Source organism: Eurosta solidaginis, chromosome 3 (genome assembly GCF_040869045.1).
Source record: "Eurosta solidaginis isolate ZX-2024a chromosome 3, ASM4086904v1, whole genome shotgun sequence".
Classification (NCBI taxonomy): Eukaryota; Metazoa; Arthropoda; class Insecta; order Diptera; family Tephritidae; genus Eurosta; species Eurosta solidaginis.
In genome coordinates, this window is record NC_090321.1 from 19791265 (window position 1) to 19810689 (window position 19425).

Sequence of the window (19425 nt, forward strand, 5' to 3'; positions counted from 1 at the left end):
TTTTCCAGATATCGACCAAAATGTGGACCAGGGCGACCCAGAACATCATCTGTTGGATACCGCTAATTTATTTATATATATAATACCACGAACAGTATTCATGCCAAAATTTTTTAAATAAGACTCAAATCAACAACTTTGTCACGTATCGATTCGCACTCCACTCCCCACATAAACTTACTTACCCATTACAACTGTTATATCACAATTTAGCAGTTTTTCCACGGTTCTAAGCCCAATGCCACGATTGCCGCCAGTTATTACAGCTATAAGTCCAGGTTGTTTATAAAGTTCTTAGTTTGAGAAAAATAAAGAAAAAAGATAATAAAATTATATTTGTAGTAAAATCTTGTAAATACTTACCAACACGATCGCGTGAACGATAAATAGCGTCTTGTATTAAGCCCGTAATGCCAATATATTGAAAGAGTAATTCCATTTTTAATTCATACCAATTCTTGGGCATCTCTTTGGACGTTTTGGCGAAGTAGAAGCTAGCGAATAGCAGTGCAAGCATGAGCATCGTTATTATTAATCCTAACATTTTGGACGGTTTGGTGTTATGAGGTATAACGGACGAAAAAAGTTAAGCTATACGAAAAATTAAAATGAAATAAAAATGCTAATTAAAATATTATTTAAGTTTTGATACCACTAAAATTAATTGACGTAAAAAAAAAACATTAAAACCATTTATTTGATTACTAATGGTAATGATTAGCCGTTCAATTCATTATTTTCTTTAAAAGCCATTTAATGATTACTTGCCATTTCCATTTTTAATGATTACTTTCCAATTGATTAAAAAAAAATAATAAAAAAAATCATGACTTTTTTCAACAAAGCGAAAAAATAATCAAAGATGAAAAGTAATCAAAAAAGGCTTTTTTGATTAATTTTGATTATTTTTGAATTTTTTCAATAATCGGAATAAATCATAATTTTTATTTTTTTTTCTAATGGTATTCAATTAGTAATTGCTTTTTCCGGAAAACAATTGAAATAATCATAGGCCATTAAAATAGGCATATAATTAATTGGTTACTAATTCAAATTTAACAGGTCTGGTACAAACATATTCGTAAGTAATGTTTGCTTAATTTGAACATCTCAACAAAATTTAACAATTTATGCTGATTTTTTTTTTTTGAAATTTTAACAAATAAAAATAAAATAAAAAAAAATTTTAAGCACTTCCTTTACATAAATTGACAAAAATAAGCGAAAAATGTCCACTTATATAAAGACATATTCTTGCTAAATTTAGATTTTTAAATTTTGACATAGAAATAGCAAAAATATTTATGAGAAGTAAAAATATAAAAGTGGAGCGCACATTACTTGGATGGGAAAGTTGGTAGGAAAGGAGATATAAGCGAAACATTTTGTATTGTGAAATCGGCTGTCATCGACCTCTGAATTAAGCTCTAAATTTTTAGCCTCTAGCTCATCGAGAAGTTACTTAAAACCCGGTTTCAAATTTCCAAGTTATTATCTAATTTTTTCGATCCGTGCGCCACCTAACGGAATTATTTTTTCTCCTTTTCTTAAATTTTCTCGGCATCTTATCCTATCTGTTATGTTTTACAGTTGTAGCTCAATGAAAACTTAAATAAAAATGAATCCCAAAATTCCCTCCGTTCCTTTTGATTTTTCTAAATATCTCATCCGTGCGCCCCTTAGCGAAACTTTTTGTATTGTGCCATCGGCTGTCTTCGACATTTGAATTAAGCTCTAAATTTTTAGCCTCTAGCTCATCGAGAAGTTACTTAAAACCCGTTTTCAAATTTCCAAATTATTGTCTATTTTTTTTTTCGATCCGTGCGCCACCTAACGGAATTTTTTCTCCTTTTGTTCCTTTGTCACGGTGTCTTAACCTGTCTCTGAGGTTTCATGTTTGTAGCTCAATGAGAAGTTACTTTAAAATCGATCTCAAAACACCAAATTTCCCAATTCTTATCTAATTTTTTCGATCCGTATGCCACCTAACGGAATTTTTTTCTCCTTTTCATAAATTTTCTTGGTGTCTTGACCTATCTGTGAAGTATTACAGTTGTAGCTCAATGAGAACTTACATAAAAATCAAACCCAAAATTCCCTCCGTTCCTTTTGATTTTTCTAAATATCTCAGTCCGTGCGCCCCCTAGCGAAACTTTTTGTATTGTGCCATCGGCTGTCAGCGACATCTGAATTAAGCTCTAAATTTTTAGCCTCTAGCTCATCGAGAAGTTACTTAAAACCCGTTTTCAAATTTCCATATTATTATCTATTTTTTTTTTTCGATCCGTGCGCCACCTAACGGAATTTTTTCTCCTTTTGTTCCTTTGTCACGGTGTCTTAACCTGTCTCTGAGGTTTCATGTTTGTAGCTCAATGAGAAGTTACTTTAAAATCGATCTCAAAACACCAAATTTCCCAATTCTTATCTAATTTTTTCGATCCGTATGCCACCTAACGGAATTTTTTTCTCCTTCTCTTAAATTTTCTCGGCGTCTTATCCTATCTGTGAAGTATTACAGTTGTAGCTCAATGAGAACTTACATAAAAATCAATCTCAAAATTCCCTCCGGTCCGTTTGATTTTTCTAAATATCTCAGTCCGTACGCCCCCTAGCGAAACTTTTTGTATTGTGTCATCGGCTCTCATCGACCTCTGAATTAAGCTCTAAATTTTTAGCCTCTAGCTCATCGAGAAGTTACTTAAAACCCGTTTTCAAATTTCCAAATTATTATCTATTTTTTTTCGACCCGTGCGCTACCTAACGGAATTTGTATTCGAATTTTTTCGGCGTCTTATCCTATCTGTTAAGTTTTACGCTTGTAGCTCAATGAAAACTTACATAAAAATCAATCCCAAAATTCCCTCCGTTCCTTTTGATTTTTCTAAATATCTCAGTCCGAGCGCCCCCCAGCGAAACTTTTTGTATTGTGTCATCGGCTGTCATCGACCTCTGAATTAAGCTCTAAATTTTTAGCCTCTAGCTCATCGAGAAGTTACTTAAAACCCGGTTTCAAATTTCCAAATTATTATCTATTTTTTTTTCGACCCGTGCGCTACCTAACGGAATGTTTTCTCCTTTTGTTCCTTTGTCACGGTGTCTTAACCTGTCTCTGAGGTTTCATGTTTGTAGCTCAATGAGAGGTTACTTTAAAATCGATCTCAAAACACCAAATTTCCCAATTCTTATCTAATTTTTTCGAACCGTATGCCACCTAACGGAATTTGTATCTCCTTTTCTTACGTTTTCTCGGTGTCTTGACCTATTTGTTAAGTTTTACGCTTGTAGCTCAATGAAAACTTACATAAAAATCATTCCCAAAATTCCCTCCGTTCCTTTTCATTTTTCTAAATATCGCAGTCCGCGCGCCCCCTAGCGAAACTTTTTGTATTGTGCCATCGGCTGTCATCGACCTCTGAATTAAGCTCCAAATTTTTAGCCTTTAGCTCATCCTGAAGTTACTTAAAACCCGGTTTCAAATTTCCAAATTATTATCTAATTTTTTCGAGCCGCGAGCAACCTAACGAATTTGTATCTCCTTTTCTCAAATTTTCTCGGCGTCTCATCCAATCTGTGAAGTTTTACAGTTGTAGCTCAATGAGAACTTACATAAAAATCAATCCCAAAGTTCCCTCCGTTTCGTACGATTTTTCTAAATATCTCATCCCGTGCGCCCCTAGCGAATCTTTTTGTATCGTGTCATCGACCTCTGAATTAAGTTTGAAATTTCAAGTCTCTAGCTCACCTAGAACTTACTTAAAATCTGGTTTGAAAATTTTCAAATTCTTATCTAATTATTTCGATCCGTATGCGCCCCCTAACGGATTTTTTCCGTTTGTTGCATTGTCACGGTGTTGTAACCTACGTGTAAAGTTTAACGTTTGTAGCTCAATGAGAAGTTACTTAAAAATCGATTGCAAGATTTGTATGAAAAGCGGACAAACATTCAACCGACGGTCGGTTACCGACCTAATATAAAGAAAGTAGAAATCATGATTTTTCAACAAAGCAAAAAAATAATCAACGAAAATTAAAAAAATCAGAAAATTTTTCTAATGGTATTCAATTAGTAATTGCTTTTTTCGGAAAACAATTGAAATAATCATAGGCCATTAAAATAGGCATATAATTAATTGATTACAAATGATAATTCAAATTTAAGAGGTCTGATTCAAACATATTCGTAAGTAATTTTTGCTTAATTTGAACAGATCTCAACAAAATTTAACAATTCATGATGATTTTTGTTTTGAAATTTTAACAAAAAAAATCCACTAAACTGTGTGGATTTGAATTTTTTAAAATAACTAAACAAGCTTCTATTATTTTCAACCTTTGCATATGCACAACGAAGTTGATAAGCAAACGATTTATAAGTTTTATGTTGCGGTTGTTGTTTTACCGGCAAACGCACCCGTCTAAAATAAATTTAGTTATGTTAACTGATAAGCTTCATAAATACTCAATGATGCAAAGTTCAATTGAGGCATCGTCTGTTGTTAGCGAAAATATGTGCATGCAGGGACCGAACATAATAGTTTTTTTTTTTCGGAGTGGAAAAAGTCCTTGTCAAAAAATTGTCCTAGGTGAAAATGTTTGAGTTCCCAGGTATCCCTATAGCAATATCATGTCGAATCATGCATCCTTTTTATTTTTCGAACTTTTTCCATAAAAGTCCACATATAAAAGTAAAATCTGTATTTTTATTTTATAAGTCCGATAGAACTAGTTAAACTCGGAGTTTTAAAAATAAAAGTCCGGAAATAAAAGTTAAATCCGGACTTTTATTTTTTAAGGCCAAAATAATAGTCCGGCTTTATAACAAAGAAACGGCATATCCCAAATAAGATTTTTTTAATTCGGATAAGCCGGTTCTTTGTTATCAAGCCGTACTTTTATTCCTAAAATAATTTTTATCTTGATCCAAATATATTAAAAGTCCAAATTTTTTGCAAGGAATATGTTATATATGTATATAATTTTAATTTTATTCACTGAGCATATCCAATGCTGGGTTGAATATCACCCTAGCTCTGCTGACTAGAGGTTTACGCCGGTCACCTAATCGGCGGCGGCGGCGTGGGCGGCGCGCCGACAAAGTGATCGGCGTAAACCTCTTAATTGAATGGCTGGACTTCAGAGTATCACATTGTCCACAACTAATGAATATGGAAACATACTGCTGACGTCAATGGCAGTTTTGACGATCTGGAACAATATCATTAACTTGCGGATAAGTATCTGGGAGTTTTGTAAAGCGAAAATTAAATAAAAATAATATTTAGAAAGGTTTTGTTTATATGTATTTAAGGAAGTCGATGTTTCGACCATTTCGGAAATATCCGCTGTTTTTGCCTTAAAATGTCGTGGATCGTTAAAAAAATTTCGGTAGTAGCTCCTTGCGGAGAGAGGGAGAAATACTTAAAATGTTCACACTTTTTTAGGGTAGTTTCACCGAAGGAGATGTTCTGTGCTAACTCTAATACCCGACGTCGCCACGATTTCTTTAAATCATTTATGGCTACATGCTGGTCACGCACAAATGCGACTTACGGTTGCTATTAATGGTGTTTTAATACTCATGACTCTCGTGGTACAGGGCGCCTCCAGTTGTTTCGGCTGTTTTTAAGAGCTATTCCCGATGTGCGAACAGTAGCAATCCCGACCACGCATCCTGGCCCTGATACCATATGCCAGCACAGAAGCCATAGGACTGCGACTTCGAACTCATACCATCGTCGACGTTACTTTCCTAGAAGCTCTAGGTGTAACTCCGAAGACATTCTGACGGATGTTTTTGTCGCGCTATGCGTCCGAGTTACACAAAAAAAAAAAAAAAAAAAAAAAAACACATCTTAAAACGTTAGGAAGTAACTATTCGGTCAAGGATGCCGCCCTCGAAATCATAAGCAGTCTAAGTAGATATCATTACGTAACTCATGGGTGAAAATCGTATAATCCTTGGCGCATCTATATAAAAAGAAGTTTGGAAATTTAGACCAAAATTTGCAGACGTTTGTGTTCGATACATTGACCTCAATAGTCTCCGTTTCCGACCTTATAATATAAGAGCTCATTATGGATGACCGACTTAAGTGTTCAGACTAGTTCGACTATCCCCTACGTTAGGCTAGTAGAATACCCGATCATTTGGACATGGTTAAAAAATGTGCCTACGTATTCACATTTGTAACAGAAGCCGTCACGTGTTGGTCATATTTAAACATGGTTGATAGGTTATATCCAATGTGATTCACTCCAAGGGACTAGTTGGGGATAGGGCCGCCAACTTTAGGAAATGTCAAACCAAGAGACTTGGGTGTTAAATGATGAAGTGTGAAAATAAAAATTAAGATTTCAGACGCTATTTTATAGTTCAGCAAATAAATTGATTTTTCCAACCCTTCCCATACGTGTTGAAGACATATGCAACTTAAGTGTGGGCTGAGAATCATTTCAAAGGAGAATTTAAACCACCGGAGCCTCCTAAAGGATTTTGCTTCACTGATTTCGCTTATTCTTTCAGCCAATCGGGATATAAAATTTGGCACCTTTTTCGCGCAACTTACTTTTTTAACAACTTGAGGACAATTTGAAAATATGTTCGACTTGGGACAGTTTATTTAAATTCATTGTATTTTATTAATTTTTTAAACAAATTATGCGAAGGGAGCATTTAAATTTATTATATAACTTTTCTTTAAGTGTTTTTTTAATAACTTGGTGAATTCGGTGTTAAGCTAAATCCGTGTTAAGCTGGCATTGAAATCGCCTGTTTTCTCAAATAACTTTTGAACGGTTAGAAAGTGTTCAATTTCGCAATTGCATTTTTATAACTGGCAGTGATGCGCATCTCTTGATACCCATTTCGACCATATCGGACGAATTTTCGAGAGGAAGAATAAATGACATAGCCAGTCTTAAAAGAGTAGAAAATAGAGTAACGCGCCGAACGCCGCCGCGCCGATATTTTTGACATTCGGCGGCGGCGTGCAAAAAACATCTTAAATCGGCGGCGGCGGCGGCGTATATCTCTACTGCTGACCCTTCGAAACGGCGAATGGAATGCTTATTTGGCTACAGTAGGACACAGGTGAATAAAAACTTCGTTAACTATGAAATAATGTCGCATTTTTGAAGTTTTTACCATCTCTAGTAGAGTTATATAGGGCGCTCTAATGAGCCATCCAGCTATGGATCGCGATCAAATCTTATTGGAACGGCGTTTTGAACTAAATAACATCCATGCCAGTATATTTTTTTTATCATGATTTAAATTTAATATAATGTAATTATTTTAAGGTCTCAACAATTTGTTTTCAGACTTAATGTAAAATTGATGGGTTGTGGCGTCGAAATAATGTGGTTAATATCGGACGCCCTAGTGAATATATCTGTAAGTGCTAGTTGTTGTTGTTGTAGCAGTGCTTCGCCCCATCCAATGGTTGCGATCGATCACAAATTGTCATCAATATCCCCTAACGGGAGTCCAAGGAAACTTGCTGTTTCAACACGGGTGGACCATGATGAGAGGGGTGTTAGATGCGTTGGTTCCACAATACAGTTGAAGAGATGGTTGGAGTCATGTGGGGACACGTTACAACCAGGACATATGTTTTGTATGTCGAGGTTGATTATGGATAGGTAAGAGTTTAACCTGTTACGGTATCCAGATCGAAGTTGAGCTAGAGTGACTCGTGTTTCCTTAGGGAGTGTGCGTTCCTCTTCTGCAAGTTTAGGGTATTGTTCTTTGAGTACAGGATTCACCGGCCAATTCCTGGCATAGAGGTCCGACCTGTCTTGTCTCATAGTTTCTTTAGAATGTTTTTATAAATTTTAGTTTTTAAAATGATCGTTCAGGACTAGTTGTAGTCACAGGAATTGTAAGAAATAACAGTAATGGAGTGCATACTTCAGGAAAGCTGCAAGTCACAAAATGATTTGAATATATATTATATATATATTAAGTTTATCACGAATCTCAAAATTGTAAACCCTTAAAGGAAGAGAGATAGACCAACCAATAAGTATACCGAAATGATCAGGATGAAGAGCTACCCCAGCGGGTTAGGGGATTAGAATATATCCGCGGTAGGTATGCCTGTCTTAAGAGGCGAATAAAATACCAAATGGATTTAAAGGGTTGTGGAGCTCAACCCTTTCAAGGGGTTGTGTAGCGCAATATATAGCTTCTCCAACTCAATTGTCAACCTCACCTATCCGTGGCTAAACCTGTTTCATTAACAACCGAGGCTCTGGCGACCGAACTCCGTAGGAATCCAGGGGGTGGAAGGGCGGTATGGCTTAGAAGTTCGCATGTTCTCATAACAAATCGTTCCTAAGATGGTCGGACTTGGTACCGGAACGTACCGGATTTGCAACCTCTCTGAAGTTGGCAAGACAACTTTTACGTGGAAAAAAATTACCTATTGGGAAAATTGCCGTGAATTTGCCGTAATTTATCCATGAAACAAAAAAATTTGCCATATTTTAGAAAATACAGGGTGGCACGCCAACTTCACGTGAAGTTAGCGTGCCACCCTCAGAAAACCACCTTAGAGGCCAGCTAGGAAAACAATTCTTGCACACGAATTTGCCGTAAATTTGCCGTAGATAAGTGGCATATTTTATAAATTCGAAAAAAAAAAAATTTCAAATTTTTTTATGGTGCACCGCCAACTTCACGTGAAGTTAGCGTGCCACCCTCAGAAAACCACCTTAGAGACCAGGTAGGAAAACAATTCTTGCACACGAATTTGCCGTAAATTTGCCGTAGATAAGTGGCATATTATATAATTTCGAAAAAATAAAATTTAACTTTTTTTTATGGTGCACCGCCAACTTCACGTGAAGTTAGCTTGCCACTTTTCGAAAACCACCTTAGACACCAGTTAGGAAAATAATTCTTCCACGTGAATTTGCCGTAAATTTGCCGTGAATTATCTGTGAAACAAAAAAATTTGCCGCGGCCATGTTTTAGAAAATACAGGGTGGCACGCCAACTTCACGGGGCTTAGTTCTATATGTGGGCGCCTTTTCGAGATATCGCCATAAAGGTGGACAATGGGTGACTCTAGAATGTGTTTGTACGATATGGGTATCAAATTAAAGGTATTACTGAGGGTTTTAAAAGGGAGTGGTGGTAGTTGTATAGGTGGTCGCCTTTCGAAAGGTGGCCCAGGGGTGACTCTAGAATGCGTTTGTACAATATGGGTATCAAATGAAAGGTGTTAATGAGTATTTTAAAAGGGCGTGGGGCTTAATTCTATAGGTGGACGCCTTTTCGAGATATCGCCATAAAGGTGGACCAGGGGTGACTCTAGAATGCGTTTGTACGATATGGGTATCAAATTAAAGGTATTAATGAGGGTTTTATAAGGGAGTGGTGGTACTTGTATATGTGAAGGCGTTTTCAAGATATCGGCCAAAATGTGGACCCAGAACATCATCTGTTGGATACCGCTAATTTATTTATATATGTAATACCACGAACAGTATTCCTGCCAAGATTTCAAGGGTTTTTTATTTCGCCCTGCAGAACTTTTTCATTTTCTTCTACTTAATATGGTAGGTGTCACACCCATTTTACAAAGTTTTTTTCTAAAGTTATATTTTGCGTCAATAAACCAATCCAATTACCATGTTTCATCCTTTTTCGTATTTGGTATAGAATTATGGCATTTTTCATTTTTTGTAACTTCCGATATCGAAAAAGTGGGCGTGGTCATAGTCTGATTTCGGCAATTTTTTATACCAATACAAAGTGAGTTCAGATAAGTACGTGAGCTGAGTTTAGCAAAGATATATCGATTTTTGCTCAAGTTATCGTGTTAACGGCCGAGCGGAAGGACAGACGGTCGACGGTGTATAAAAACTGGGCTTGGCTTCAACCGATGTCGCCCTTTTTCACAGAAATAAGATATCGTCCTAGAATCTAAGCCCCTACCAAATTTTTTGTTAAAATTTGACTTTAAAAACAATTTTTTTTAAGTGGGCGTGGTCGTTCTCCGATTTTGCTAATTTTTATTAAGCATACATATAGTAATAGGAGTAACGTTCCTGCCAAATTTCATCATGATATCTTCAACGACTGCCAAATTACAGCTTGCAAAAGTTTTAAATTACCCTCTTTTAAAAGTGGGTGGTGCCACGCCCATTGTCCAAAATTTTACTAATTTTCTATTCTGCGTCCTAAACTCAAATCACCTACCAAGTTTCATCACTTTATCCGTCTTTGGTAATGAATTATCGCACTTTTTCGGTTTTTCGAAATTTTTGATATCGAAAAAGCACGCCCACACGTCATAGTCTGATATCGTTCATTTTAAATAGCGATGTGAGATGAGCGCTCAGGAACCTACATACCAATTTTCATCAAGATTTTTTATTTATGGATAACAGTGCAACTCAAAATTTCCTATCAATACATATATAATTTGTATACCTTAGAATTATAGTTTAGCAGAAAACGGTTCCACATTTTTTCATCTTGTCTATTTATATATAAGATACTTAAGTTTGCGGCATATATTGTTGAAATAAGTGATTCATGGTCAAAGCTACATATTTCACGCCGACCACAAAAAACGTGAAACTTTGCGTTCTCACAAAAAGTACATATTTATTATTTTAAATGTATCTTAAAAATCATATCTTATACAGCCGATTATGTGGATATTACAAATGGGATAAGATTATTCTTCAGCCCCGTTCATGAAAGCTATAAAGTCTGAAGTCTCCTTAGTTGTTTATTATTAATAAATCAGCAAGGTCTCTAATATACGAAGATTTTTCTATTTCTTTGTCTTTCTCTGTCTTTTTTTATATATCTTAACAAGTTCTAGAGCTTTTTTAATAGATCAGTGTGTGTTATTTAAAACTTTTAATTTGGAAGGCTGCAAAGCACTGGAATTTGAAACAATTTCATTCATTGGAACAAAACGCCATTTCAGTTGGTTTATAATGATGTTCAATACTCGATAAAATAGGTTCACTTTGAAAAAACTTTTCGGATCTTGGAGAAGCCCATCTTCGCAATGCTCATGAAAATTGCGTTTTATCATGCTCTGACGAGCTTTGGGCTTCAACGAACCGAAATTTTAAAGCAAAAACAAAGTTGAAGATTCGCTCTCTTTATTAGATATAAAACTTGATGAAATATTCTATCTTTTGATACTATGCCCAAAAAAATTATAAAATTGTTGAATTGTTCGAAACAAATATTGCATATCAATAACCATCATGCTTATCAAAAACCAGAACTTAAAAAAATATGTATAATTTTTAAATAAAATAAAATACTCAGGTACAATGTAAAAAAATATTTTTGAGCTCGCGGGCTTTTGGCCCGGGGCCTTCTTGGGTCGGGGCCCGTGGCATTTTGACAGCCCTTGCACCCTATTGTTACGCCACTGTAGGCTAGGCTCAGCTATGTACTTCAACCAAAAACAAATTGCTTAGCTACGGTATGGTTATCACTAAGGCGTTATGCTATGGCGTCAGAATACATTAACTATGTACATACATATAATGACTTCCATAAGGTCTTTTATTTATTTATGTATCTATTAGTCTACAAATTTAACAACTAATCAGACTAAATATAGTACGGATTACAGATAAAATATCGAAGCATACAAATTGAACAAAATTATATTATAAAATATGTATATACATTATTAAATCAGTTGTCGGGATGGGCTGTGATGCCGAGCAACGGGAATTGATTATCAGTGCTGTCGGAATGAACGTGATTTCGAGCAGTTGATGTATATTTGACACATAACAAGTAGGGCTGCTATGTGTGGGAGGTTGGAAAGGTCGTGATTCCAAGCCACCCGGCCAAACTTACTGGAGCTGGTGATAAGACGTGATTTCGAGCAGCTGATGTACATTTGACACACAAGTAGGGCTACGATGTGTGGGACTCCGTAACGTAGGGAGCTGAATAAGTTTTAAACGGCACTAGTATGGAGGAAGAATCCTTGAGGGGTCCCATCGTAAGTCCCTTACTGCAAAAAACGGGAATTGCTTTTGAACCGACTCTAATTTGTCGCAGTGCGTCTGGTTACGAGGGCTCCAGATTATCGAAGCGTATTCTAATATTGGCCGCACCAAAGATATAAAGAGAGTTTTACTAATATATGGATCATCGAATTCTTTAGACCATAGTTTGACGAACGCCAAAGTCCCTTTGGCTGTGTTCACGCAACCTTCTATGTGCGAAGACAGTCACCTTGTAGCGGTGCAGGGGCTTACGCCGATCGCATACGATACTAATTGGTCAGATGGGAGCGGGGCAACCGCGCTCACCAGACAGATGTGGTCGAATGCGATCGGTAACCAGGAACTGTCACCTCCTAATCCAGGGTGTCATGCGGCACCATGCCCATTGGACTGGTTTGCAGCCAGGAGGTCCACAACACCGGCTGTATTATAACGGCGCCTCCCCAACACCGGGCCACGTCAAGCAAGTTCTCGGAAGAACAATAGAATGAACAACAACAAAAAAACAAACAACAACACCAACAATAAAAGCACATCGAAGAAAACGGGCTCCAAGAAGAGCAGCGAGCAGAGAAGCGGTAGGCCACGCATATACTCCAGGCAATTCCTGGAGAGCCTCACGAGAGAGGAGGCAATGCTCTTCCTAGAGCATCAGAAGGATGAATCCCCCTACACAAGCACTGGAGTGTACAGAGAACCGGCTCTTAAAGCCGCGAACCCCAACGGCAACACCAAAACCCAAGGAGAGCAGCGCGGGCCCGAAGAGCATTCCAACCAGGAAATAAAGAAACCCGCGATCCCCAGTGTAGACCCCTATCCACTGGTGAGCAGCGCGGGCAAGGTAAACGAGGAGAGCAGAAGGCGGCGGCATGCAACAAACGCGTGATTCATAGAGGGCCCAGTAACTCCATTGCGCAGCAACAAAAAAATTGACTGCCGAAGAGCGAGAAAAGGTGACAAAGAGAGGCTACGACGGTGCATCCAAGCACGAAAACCACCACCCAAGCAGTCCGTCTAGAGGGACGAGTAAGCTTAGGCGCTCACCGTCGGAGCATGACTCAGGTAGCAGCTCACAGAGCAACTATAAAAAGTCCCAGGAAGGGAACAGTAAAGAGCGGAACCCGGAGGAGTGGAAGCGGCCTAACAGAAGGCACAACAGAGGCAGACAACCTGCACTTCCACCACGGCGCAGTCCAGGAGCGCTGGATGATAAGAGGCGCTTTGGACTAAGTGGGGCTGGGGTAAAAAGATATCTCCGATATCTCGAGGAGGGTCTGTTGCCCAGGGAGGCAAGAGCCAGGGCAGATGAGCACAGGCATGAACCAGACCACGGGCAAAGAAAAGCCACTGCTCAAAGAGGAAGCAAAGAAGGAAGGAGAACACAGTCAGCGGCAGCTGACCAGCATGCGCCCGCTCCCGCTGAAAAGCGTAGGATCGGGCAAATTACGCCGGAGGAAACTCCAAGTTCAAAGAGGCAACGGGCTCACGCTCCCAGGAACACTGCATCCACGGGCAGGGAGAATCTATCCAAGGCGACTGGGGTACCGCTGAGATGCCACAAAGGCAGCAGAGCTATTCGGAAGCCCTTAGGGGTATCCGAATAGCTGTTCTGCCCAGTAGCTACCCAGCGGAGGCCCTAAGTCAAGAGGACCTGACGAATCTCTAAGAGCTCGTAATGGACGGAGTGTTCAGGGGGTGTGGGCATGCCCTAGTTTTTGCGGGGTGTACTTCCGAGCAGGGCTCCTCCTCGTAGATTGCGAGGACGAGAAAAAGGTTAAGTGGCTCGTTGAAGTGACGCTTGAGGGGTGGACAGGGCCACAATTATGCACGAGACGCGGGGATGAAATACCGCCAACGCATAATGTGACTATGTTCCTCCCGAGAAGTGCGGAACGCCCCAAAGAGTTTGCGTTACGGCTCCTTGCCAACCAAAATGAGGGCCTCAGGACGCAGAGATGGCGCATTATTAACTGTAGCGCAGAGGAAACAGGCCTACGTATCGACGTGGGCATAGACGAGGAATCGTACCAAATTACACGCAGAAACGGATTTAAGCTGCACTATAGGTACGGCCTGGGCCTAGTGAGACCCTGGAGGCAAAGGCAACCAGGGAATAATGAGCAGCCGGAAGAAAAGGCGGAGGCAGAGGGCCCCGACAGAGGCGAGCTGTCGGACGAGGATATGACGGACGCCAGCACCAACACCATCAGAGCTCGCGAGACCACAAATCCTCCCACCGCAGCAAGCAAGAACGAAACAATCATCCAGCCTGGGGATGAAGGAGAAATCGCTACCACACAAGAGCTCATCGAGGGCTTCGACTTCCAGGAGCTGGAGCTGAATAGGCGGGACGAAATCAAGAGCGGATTGTCGGATGACGATGATCCGATGAGGCCGGCCGGGCCAAAATGATCGGCACAAGCATAAAAATAGCCCAGATCAACCTCCATCACGCCATTGCAGCTTCGGCTGTACTGGCGAGGAGGTTCGCCTCGGATGATCTGGGAATCGCTCTCATTCAAGAACCTTTGGCTTACAAGGGACAGGTGAGACATTAAGACGTGAGTAATAACAAAGTTATTTGGGATCTCTCACAGCAGAGACCAAGAGCATGTGTAATGCTTGAAGCAAATATTAACTATTTTTGCATTACAGAATTTTTAAGTCGGGATCTGGTGGCGGTGCAGATCGAGGCAAAGGTGAATGGAGACAACACCAACTTTGTGCTGGCCGCAGCCTACTTCCCGGGGGACGACTGCTCAGTCCCTCCAGATAACGTGCAGAAGCTAGTGGAGCACTGCAGAAGAGCGAAACTTCCGTTGATCATAGGAAGCGATGCTAACTCCCACAACACGGAGTGGGGCAGCAGTGATACCAACCAAAGCGGTGAGTGTTTATTAGAATATATAGTCAGCAACGATTTGAATATATATAACGTCGGGAGCAAACCGACGTTTGTTACGAGAGTCAGGGCAGAGGTCCTAGATATAACACTTGGCAACAACCTAACTGAGAATATGATCTCGAAATGGAGGTTCTCAGAAGAACCCTCCCTATAGGATCACAGGATCATAAGGTTTGAGCTGGGTGCTGTATCGGGGCAATCCAGCCCTAAAAGAAATCCCAGGAAAACAGACTGGGGCAGCTACAAAAGTATCATATTAGCGTCTATGCGCGGATAGTCTCAGAAATAAGAACAGAAGCACTAACTGTACTGAGTTAGAGGGCAGAGTGGATAGAGCAAATCAGATAATGATAGATGCCTACAACTCCAGTTGCCGAGTCTCCCTAGTAAGGGGAAGAAGGCAACCCCCTGGTGTTCGCATGACCTGTCACTACTAAGGAAGAAAGTCAGGAAACTCTTTAACGGGACAAGAAGAACCGGCAACTGGGAGGAATACACTCAAAATCTAACAAAGTACAATAAGGAGATAAGGAAAGCTAAAAGGGAATATTTCAGAAAATTATGTGAGGGAATTTCTAGCACACCTGCAGCGGCAAGGCTCCACAAGGCTCTAGCCAAAGAGCAGAGGGAGATTATCCTAGCGATTAGGCTCCCAGACGGTACCTATACCGGAACGGTGGAGGAGCGAGCGAAGGCCCTGCTACAAACGCATTTTCCGGCTGCCTCTCCGCAAGTACCGGAACCTGTGTTCCCCAGAGTGAAACCAACCCCATCAGACTGGCAATTGGCCAACTCCCTCTTCAGTGAGGCCAGAGTCAGATGGGCAGTGGAATCCTTTGAGAAGTACAAATCTCCGGGGGTGGATGGCATCTACCCGGCGCTAATGCAGCAAGGGACACAGATTATCCCACATCTGGCCAGGATCACGAGAGAAAGCCTGGCACGGGGATACATACCAATGATGTGGGGAAAAGCAAAAGTGGTTTTCATACCAAAAGTAGGTAAAAAGGACTATTCACAAGCAAAATCCTTCAGACCAATAAGTCTAACTTCGTTTGTTTTGAAGGCAATAGAAAAGATAATGGACCAAGAAATTATGTCGAAAGCCATCAAGAGCTGGCCCCTGCATCATAGCCAGCATGCGTACAGAGCGGGTAGGTCCACGGACACAGCTCTGTACCAATTAACATCTGAAATACAGAGGGCGTTCGAAACAGAGCAAACAGTGATTTGCGCTTTCCTTGACATCGAGGGTGCCTTTGACAACACATCTCACGAAAACGTAAACATAGCACTGCAGAGAAGAGAAATTCAGATGCCTATCCAGAGTTGGATTGACAATCTACTCCGCACAAGAATCGCTGAAGTCCATGTAGGCAACAGCGCAGTTAAGGTTAATACCACGAGGGGGTGCCCTCAAGGAGGTGTTCTATCACCCCTTCTGCGGAGCCTAGTAGTGGATGAACTCCTGCAAAAGCTATCTGACAGTGGCATAAGATGCCAAGGATATGCCGACGACATCGTCATAATTGCAAGGGGTAAATTCGAGAGTACGCTCTGTGACATAATATAGAGATCATTGAATATTACAAAGGGATGGTGTGCCAGTGTGGGGCTTAACATCAACCTATCTAAAACGACCATAATCCCTTTCACCAGAAGAAGGGCCCTATCAGCCCTGAGAGCAATAAAAATAGATGGCGTGGCACTAGAATATGGAACCGCGGTGAAATACTTGGGGTCATTTTTGACACCAAGCTCCTATGGAAACAGCACTTCGACTCCATTAGAGCTAGGGGCACGAGGTCCATCATGGTATGCAAACGTTTCGCAGGCAAATCATGGGGCTGTAGCCCGCATGTGCTAAGATGGATAAATACCATGATAGCAAAACCTATGATAACATACGGCTCGATAGCCTGTCAAAACTTCAGCGACTGGCATGTGTATGCATCATGGAGCTATGCGCACATGCCCTACAGCAGCGCTGGAGGCTATCCTCGATCTGACCCGGCTGCATATATCAATAGAGCAGTTAGCCAAGCGAACCCTCCTGAATCTCGCTAAGGAGAGCTCGGGCATAGGTAAATTCATATCGTCCCGAAACATGGAGGAATTGAGAGAGAAGATCCCAATCTCTCAACTCCCGAGGGATGATATCCTCAGGCAGATAGTCTATGAGTGAAGGTATAAAGTAGAACTGGGAGACAAGGGTACGTGGGAGGAAAGCAGAATTGAGTACATTCATCAGCTAAATAGATTAGTATGTTATACCGATGGCTCCAAGACGCCAGAGGGCATTGGATCTGGAGTCATTGGACCCGGAGCCAAGATATCAACGCCTCTGGGAGCAGACACGAGCATATTTCAAGCGGAAGTATTCGCCATAAGCCAGTGTGCTGACCTGAACCTTCAGCGCGAATAATCCAATGAAAAAATTGCCATACTCAGTGACACTCAGGCCGCCCTCAAGGCGATCTCGTCGTCTGAAATAAAATCAGCACTAGTCCTTGAGAGCGTTGAAAAGCTAAACACTAGGAGCACACAACGAACTGCTGTTGGTCTGGGTTTCTGGTCACAGGGGAGTTGAGGGCAATGCGCAGGCGGACAGCCTGGCAAGAGAGGCAGCAACGACACGACCTATTGGTCCTGAGCTGTTCCTGCCAGTAGGCCCGCAGGAAATCAGAGGGCATCTACTAGTAGAAGAAAGGGAAAAGAGGGAAGAACACTGGCGCAAAATGCCAGGCCTGAGGCAAACTAAGTTACTCTCGAAAGATAACCTAAGAATCCAAACAGTTATTCTTACAAGACATTGTAGACTGAACAGCCACATGCAGAAGCTGGGCATACTATCGAACAACACATGCCCATTTTGTGATCGATCAGCGGAGACGGCGGAATATGTACTCCTGGAATGTGACGCAATCTCAAGACGTAGGGCTAAGTTTATGGGCTCACCATGGCCAGAGCATTCTCACATCAAATCCCTCAAGCCAGGTGAACTGCTAGGGTTCATCAGAGAAGTCGGCTTGGATGAGATGCTGTGAAGCAGTTGAAGGGCACAATAGACCAATGGTCGCAGTGCGATCCTCAATTAATTATCTATCTATCTATGTGCAATTTAAAGTCGAGTTTAGGGTCCAGCTAACAACCTAAGCCCTTTGCATGTGTCACACTTTCATTACATACAATAAAAAATGTTTTTTTTTTTTTTAAATCACAATTATAAGCATTTATTTATAGATAACACAAAAAGAAATATCGTCATTTCGACTGCTGATTGAAATATCACCATATCTTCTATATGTTTTGACGTGCGCTGCAGCGTTCATGAAAAAAGAGTTCTGAAATGGGACGTACAACCGAGTTAGTGTGATTTTTCACTCAGGATTCGATTTATAACAACGCCCTGCAATTATATTTTCATTGCTTCTGTTAAAAATTTGTCAACTTTTTTATTACTTAAATTTGTAAAAACAGTCGGATAGGTGTAGTTCGAACAACCGAGATTATGTGATGCTACAGCACAAAGTTCTCCATCTACAACGCCCGGCCCTCCAAAATCTTCATAGCACACATCAGATATACCACGCGCAGCACAAATCATTGTTGATTTTATTTTTCTCTGTGCCGTAATATATTGACGGTCACATGTGGTCTTACAAATTGTGTACAAGACAGCAGATTGGAGTGTATTCGAAGTCTGTCCATTTTTTGGAGTTTTCCAACCCCATCCACTAATTCGCATTTCCATGCCCGCTTTTAACTCAAATGTGCAAAATTTTATTATTTGTACTGTTTCACTCCATTTAAACGTTACTAGCAATATCATCAAAGCTATATCCATAACTTTTGTTACGGGATCATAATTATGTGGAACCTCTATCCAGGCCACACGGCTAGTTTGTGCAAAAAAGGGTATTTCACATAAATCCGTTACACCAGCTGCAACAAGAAATTTGCTCATATCCTTTTGTGCCACGCAATTCGCGGCTGTAACCACCTTCTTCAAAGTGACCAATGAACCGACGCAATGATTTCTGCCGTTGTAGCGTATTGACACCAAATGTGGGGCTAACCCTATAGGCCAAGCAAGGCCGTCTACAATGCGATATTCCGAACTCGTGTAAGTCGAAATGCAGCTAAATATCAAAACCAAGAGCACGAAGTAATGGAATAAATTCATTTTATGCTAAGACTATTTCCACCGCTTTTTAAGTAGAAACTACGCCGATCTCAATTTTGTGGCCGCTATTTATACATAATTGGGGCGTGTATAAAAAATAAGCAAAAACGTTTTCTTCTAGATTTCAGGAATTTGAACAATAGTTAAGCAATTTATACAAAGGAAATTTTTTTTACTCGACCTATTTTAGCTTGAGTAAATTTTTGGTTTGAAGTGCCTAATTAAAATTTCAATGGCCTTAATGATGAAAAATACAAAATATTTATACAGCTTTTTGAAATGACATTTCTATAGAAATTTCTTACTATATTAGCTTTATATTTTTTATGAA

The 19425-nt window shown here is 40.2% G+C and overlaps 1 protein-coding gene across 4 annotated transcripts in view; it reads right to left on the reverse strand.

Moving 5' to 3' along the window:
- The window catches only part of LOC137246270 (retinol dehydrogenase 12), a 192340-nt gene that overhangs the window by 10518 nt on the left and 162397 nt on the right, over positions 1-19425 (reverse strand). For all 4 annotated transcript variants that reach the window (XM_067777377.1, XM_067777378.1, XM_067777376.1 and 1 more), the window contains exons 2-3: positions 364-591; positions 186-293 (exon numbers count right to left, since the gene is read on the reverse strand). In XM_067777377.1, the coding sequence (XP_067633478.1) occupies positions 186-293; positions 364-544 (289 nt within the window). In that variant the 5' untranslated portion in view covers positions 545-591. The remainder of the gene's footprint in view (positions 1-185; positions 294-363; positions 592-19425) is intronic.